We start from the raw sequence: 6,857 nt of genomic DNA, 5'->3' as shown, positions 1-6,857 counted from the left end.
TTTTGTGAGAATCCCCGAACCCAGATTTTTAAAATAGATTCCATTACACTGGAAAGCAATCATTAAATCATTTTCGGCAGAATTCCAGAATTTTACGGCAGAATTCCAGAATTTTACAGCACAATCCTGAAAGGATTTCCATAATAACCCAAGATGGGTTTCTGGGATAGTCCAATAGGAAGTCCCAAGGAGGTTATTGGAAAAATCAGAGCGATCACAGAAATAACTACATATAATAATTTCAGAAGGGTTTCTGAAAGAATCTCAGTGAATTTTCAAGATGTCCTCTAGCAACACAACTAATATATACTAATATTTACAACTCAATACTTAATTATAAATTGCGTTAAGGTGATTATAGAACAAAGCCACACCTCAAATTTTCAAAAGCACAAGACTTGAGAACCAAACAGCTCTCACCGTTGAAAATTTATCCCATTAGTCACCACCAGTAAGCAAGCAGATTGATTGGTTTTCAACGCAAACTGTTGTCAGATTCTCCAGTCTTGTGCCCTTGTTTGGCTTCGTTTTATATTGTATATCCACTTGAATGTTGGATTATCCCGGCTATTTATGAGACTGTTCGAAACAGTCGTCGGGAATCGAGGGGAATCTCAATGTATTCATGTATGTTGTTGAAACACATTGTTATGATAACCATACATACCTTACGCGTAATAAACTATTGCCACTTATTGAATTTTTTAATTGAACCTGAATATTGAGAATGAGAAACATATATAACGAGCTGAATTTTGTTTAGTGAAAGATACTTTTATAAACACTCCATTCAACCACCCCTCATTTTTCGAGGCGTGCAGTCGGCAGCTGAGTGTCAACAACAGCTGATTTGGAAATCTGATCTGACGCCCACCCTGCTGTCCTTGTTGCTCTACTTGAAAGAGTAGAGGTGCACATTTGCGCGCGAAAACTTTCTCGCTCATTGTTGCTGTCGAATATGACAGCGACTGTTTCATCGACCGTTTCAGACGACGACTGTTTCAAACGGTCGTGAACAGTTAGGAACTGAACGGTCAATAATCACCTTAAGCTGAGTGTACGCCATCCAGTTTGGGGGCGGATTGACGGTATCGAAGTGGATTAAAAACAATTATAGGAGAACGTGTGGAAAATACATATGAACTGCGCAGAATACATCACCAATTTAGCATTGCTGCGCACTTCTAAAAGCATTTTATTTTTATTGAAATGTTTGATAATAGTAGAACGACAATGATCATCAGTTGATTTTCCGCTACTGTTTTTTTTTTTAAATCACAATTGTTAATTCTTTCCGTGCACGCGCTCGGGAAATGAATCTGGCCATGGTGCAACAACCGCGCTACATTCGATGAATCTTATGCGACAAAAATTGTCGGCGCTATCCGTCAAATTCGCTCACCAAAGCTATTTTGGTGACTTTAACATCACAGCTAATATATACCGAGGTGAGGAAATGACATTTAGTGTGCGTGACATCCGTATACGGTGCAAAATGTTTCACCAATTCAAGCGAGTGAGCTCCCATAAGAAGAAGTGTAAATGGATCATTGAAGGTAGTTTTTGCAAGTGCTCACCGCATCAAAACAAAGGCGCTGCTGTATATGTGATTTAACATTGTGACAGCATTGCTGTTCTGTCAAACACACAAGACTACGGTGGCGCTATCTATGCTTTCCATAGCGGCCGTTTTGGTTATTTTAATGATCCATTAGTGACGTAGTTATTTTTGTTTACGTTTTTTCGCTATCCTAATACATAGCCATTGCTTCTTTTTGCACACCTTAGTATATATTCTCATTGCCCATCGCCCACTCCAACACATGAACCTATGCATGCCATAAAACGTTTGACTTTTACTGTGCGCCCTGTTTTCAAGTTTCCCGTGAGAGAGAGCGAGACAACACCAACACACGGCGCACAGTAAAAGTCAAAAGAACAAAGGAATTTATGGCACGTACAGAGGCTCATTGAAGCTGTAGGTGGGTCTGGGGCAGTGTTGCCACAAGTACAGATTTATCTGAAAAGGTACAGATTTTCTGATAGTTTTTGGTACAGATTACAGATTTTCACGAAAAAGTACAGATTGGTGCAGATTTTTAGAATTGGCGATTTTTGTTACACAAAGATACGTGATACGTGCTATTCGGAACTAATTTCTACAAAGCTATTATATTTATATTTTTACATAATCCAATTGTTATTAGAAATAAATGAATTTATGTTCATAATACTATGTTAAAATTCCAAATTACCTAGGATTTCAAGGGTTTCCTTTCAACCGTTTGGTAAAGATTTTGTGTAAAGATTTTTAGAATCTCTGGTACAGGTAAAAAAGATTTTTAGCCTTCGGTACAGATAGAAATGTGGCAACACTGGTCTGGGGAAAAAATGTATCAGTTGAGAAGGATGTGCCGTGTTTCAATAGTGTCGATATTGATAAATGGTCATCTGAATCCGAAAATATTCCAAAATTCCTTGGGGGACCGACGCGTAGCCATAACCTACGTAAATATCTCAGGCTACAAAGCTTTAATCGTATTCGTATATTTACTCCATCGAATGGTACATTAATGCGAGTATGTTGTGAAAAAATAAAGGAATTTGGTGCAGCCGTCTTTGACTAATGAGCATTTTTGTTTTTGGTACCACACTGGACAAATAAAGATCTTGAAAACTCTAAAAATAAGTAGATGAAAAAAACCGAATTTAGTACTATACCATTTAATTCCACTAGAGTTTGTATCCTTTGACAGATACGCATATTTCGACCTCAACTGTAAGGCCGTCTTCAGTGTCGTGTACTAGACTCGACTCGAACCCTTGAAATCCTAGGTAATTTGGAATTTTAACATACACGCAGCGAACTGGACTATCGAATTTCATACATTTTGCCTTATGAAAGGTAGAACGATTATTGCATTACGAACGCTTTATGTGTTGTTTTAGCATCACTCCTCATCAAGGCGTCGATAGGCGCGTGGTGTACGCACGGGTTTATCGATCGCATGGTTCTTGGTTCGTTTCCAGGTTGCCGCGAAAACTTTTTTTATTTTCAAATTCTGGTTTCATAAGGCAAATTTATGAATTTCAATCCGATTTCTTGTGGCGAATTTTCATAAGGGGTTCCTATGTTTATCGATAGTCAATTTGCCTGAGTGTAGTATTATGAACATAAATTCATTTATTTCTAATAACAATTGGATTATGTAAAAATATAAATATAATAGCTTTGTAGAAATTAGTTCCGAATAGCACGTTTCACGTATCTTTGTGTAACAAAAATCGCCAATTCTAAAAATCTGCACCAATCTGTACTTTTTCGTGAAAATCTGTAATCTGTACCGTACATTATCTGTACCAAAAACTATCAGAAAATCTGTACCTTTTCAGATAAATCTGTACTTGTGGCAACACTGCCCCAGACCCACCTACAGCTTCAATGTGTTGGAGTGGGCGATGGGTAATGAAGATATATTCTCTGGGGGGTGCAAGAAGCAAGGTGGTGCAGATCATTGATGCGTGCCACTAGTTCTCTCTTTCATTCTCCCGCTGTTCTTATGCAGCGCAAATAGTGACGTCACTATTTGCGCTGCATAAGAACAGCGGGAGAATGAAAGAGAGAGCTAGTGGCACGCTTCAATGATCTGCGCCACCTTAGTAAAATCCATCACATAGTGGTTATCACGCTCAATGGTATGGGTGCCCTAGTGTAGATGTAGTTGTGAACCTTAGAGGAAAACAATATGCACTCTGTCACGAAAAAAAAACCAGTATCCGGGTATAAATTTATCAAATTGGGTAATATTTCTATATGCATTTTGATGAGTCTGGAAAGGGTGTGCAAGTTTCCTTGAGGAAAACAAAAACAAACTGTGTATGACGAGCGTATGCTAGTCTACGTGTGTTCAAATGTCACTAAGCTCTATTGTGCAAGAAAAAGCAATGGCTGTGTATTAGTAAAGCGATAAAACGTAAACAAAAATAACTACGTCACTAATTTACACTTCTTCTTATGGGAGCTCACAATAGAAATATTAGTAGTAGAACGCTAGTAGCGCTGTTGTCACAAAACTGATTTGAATTATTCGTACCTTTAATTATGGTTTTTCATTGTTTGTTCAATGCCTTGTCGTTGTTTATGTTTTTATAAATAATTTGACACTTTGATGCCCGGTACTCAGGCTGTCAGTTCGTGGCAAACTAGATGTTGGTAACACGAACAGCAGCGACATTAGCATTCTTAGGTTAATGCTTCTACTGAGCTCACTCGCTTGAATTGGTGAAACATTTTGCACCGTATTCGCGTCTACGAAGGTAATTACCACAGTTGACCCTATGCGTGAAGCTCCGATTATTTTACATGGCAAAGCATAGGGAGTCAATTTTCAAATGCTTCTAAAAAATTCAAAACACTTGTTAATTAAATTCTGTCAAGTGTACGGGGTTAGACTATTGATCAACTATAGAATCAGCAGCATATTGAGAAAAAAATATAAAACTCAAAATTATATGCCTATAATGTAGCCCATCAAAAGTATATCAACATATACTGAAAAGATTTTAAATAACTATTGTAGTTAATTTTATATGAGCATTTGAAATTTCGCTTCCTATACCTTGCCGGGTAAAATTTTCGACGCTTCACGCATCGAGCAAACTTTTCCCAGATGGCAGCACCGTACCTTCGTACACTCGAATACGGATGTCACGCACACTAAATGTCATTTCCTCACCTCGGTATATATTATCATTGGGCGATGGGTATGAATCAGAGTCATGATTTTTGTGAAGAGAAGGCAACATAACAAGAAGTATTGAATCCTCTGTCGTACAATAACTATCTTATTCGAAAACAGCTTCTAAAATCTTATCATTGCAGTCAAAAATGCAGCCAGAAAACGACACATCGGGGACTACAGCCGCATCGAGCCATTTGCAGTTTCTGAGCAATATAGCACACGGAAGTTTCGGATTGGCCAAGTATGCTTACCACAAAACGGGCGATGCCTCCAACTATGTAGTTAATGGAATAAAGGACAGTTCGCATACAGCCCAGGTAGTCGATGCGAGTAAAAATGTATACAGCACAGCCAAAGACTACCATCGCAAAATCTGCGAGAGCCCAATCACCGAACAGACCCTCCAGTGGACAGGATCGGCCTTACGTTATATGGCCGGAGCCACTTACAACACTGGCCTGCAGGCTTATCAGATAGTATCTACCAACCCAATTACGGGCCCGGTACTTCGATTTACCGGCGCTGGAATTGGTTCCGCCATCACACTGAACTTAATGGCCACATCGGTGGCGAGCCGTGCCGGGAGAGAACTAGTAAGGGCATCGTGTATTCGCAACTCCTTGTGGATATTCAACAAGCTGCATTTACCGAACACGCTGAGGGCATCGGCCGTTTTCGCAGGAGTTAGCACTCAGAACTACATCGCTTCTGGGGTGATTCCTGGTTTGTTCACAGCATGGGCGATCTATGATGGGTACCGTGTCGCTCGGTATTGTTACGATGCGTACCAGGACAAGGAACGGGAACGGTCGCAGCAAGCTGAGCGATTGAACGAGGCTGTCCAGATGTTGTTTGACTTTCCAGAGGATTTGGCAGCCCAGCAAATCAAGACCAACAATTCAAAAGGCCTCAAGTCCAAATTGTAAACAAATCAGGTTTTTGCTGATTTTAGTGTATAAGAGCCTATTCTTACTGAAACATACAATAGCCATACAAAAATATGCATGAAAGTTGAAAAAACTACATTTTTCTAAAAGGCCCCATCTCATTTTCCGCTAATCAGGTTATTTATCGCAAATGCGGCCTTTTCCTAAAGAGGCCTCATTTCTAAATTCGACTGAAACCGAGTTGAGGCCTATTAAAAAAAACTTCAAAATTGCAATTTAGAAAACGAAAAACGGTTCAATTTACTAAGTAGTAGTAAGTTATGCTACGGAGCGATTACGCTTTGTATTATTTTACACAGCGCTTGTCGCAATGGTGAACATGATCAAATTTTCCGTCGGGTTCCTGTAGACTGATGTATTTTGTATCACACTACCTTATAATACCTGCGTCAGCCTGTCTGTACTTCACTGATTATCGACAAAACACGATTTGATTACAATTGCATGAAAAATAACGTTCAATTGCAATATTGAATCGATATTTTCTTGACGACAAACTCGTGTAGCACACCCTATGTTCATGAATGACGAGGGAGTCCCAAGAAACAATTTTGGCTTTAAGAAAAGTTTCTCAGAGCTGTTCTATTAAACTATTAGTCGCTTTATTATTGACTTAGTGAAAATAAAACTATTATTCAAGCCTTATTCGCCCAGAAATGGAGAATCTATTCAACAATTACCATTTTATTAACGTAATATAGTACATGTTTATTCGATGATATTACTACGGCTGTTCAACAGTAGTAGCATCATAAATAGCTACTACAATGTTTATTCAATATTTAAACCACCAGATATCCATAGAGCATAAAGAGATGCTTGTTTAACATTTATTCAACAGGATTGCATGACGTGTTATTTCTTAATTGTCGAAGAAAAGTTGTTGATGCAATTATCACTTATGATCATGAGTACACAAAATAGAAGGCTATGTTCAACATTCGCTCAACGGAAAAACATGCTGAACACAGTTTGTTTTAGTGCATTGTTCGACTTAAATGGGTATCATATTTATTTATAGAATTGGTTGTATAAACGTAGCCTAAGAGGTTTCTTAGATGTTTCTTCAATTTTTATTTTATAACGAAAGTATAAAAAAAATGTATCTATTTGTACACTTTATTACATATTGAAATCTGTGTATCTATAATTTGATGCATAATTATTG

At 38.3% G+C, this 6,857-nt stretch overlaps 1 protein-coding gene across 1 annotated transcript; it reads left to right on the top strand.

Moving 5' to 3' along the window:
* The first annotated feature begins 4,707 nt into the window (after nt 1-4,707).
* On the top strand, nt 4,708-6,029 carry LOC5567125. The gene is made up of 2 exons (XM_001651499.2): nt 4,708-4,814; nt 4,883-6,029. The coding sequence occupies exon 2, from the start codon at nt 4,889-4,891 to the stop codon at nt 5,666-5,668; it is 780 nt and encodes a 259-aa protein (XP_001651549.2). The 5' UTR covers nt 4,708-4,814; nt 4,883-4,888; the 3' UTR covers nt 5,669-6,029.
* The last annotated feature ends 828 nt before the right edge of the window (nt 6,030-6,857 follow it).

This window comes from Aedes aegypti, chromosome 2, assembly GCF_002204515.2.
Source record: "Aedes aegypti strain LVP_AGWG chromosome 2, AaegL5.0 Primary Assembly, whole genome shotgun sequence".
NCBI classification, from domain to species: Eukaryota; Metazoa; Arthropoda; class Insecta; order Diptera; family Culicidae; genus Aedes; species Aedes aegypti.
The sequence above is the reverse complement of the archived record's forward strand: the minus strand, read 5'-3'. Positions and strand labels throughout refer to the sequence as shown.

Coding starts and splice junctions, on each gene's coding strand:
- LOC5567125 (XM_001651499.2), top strand. CDS start 4,889: ATGCAGCCAGAAAACGACACATCGGGGACTACAGCCGCATCGAGCCAT.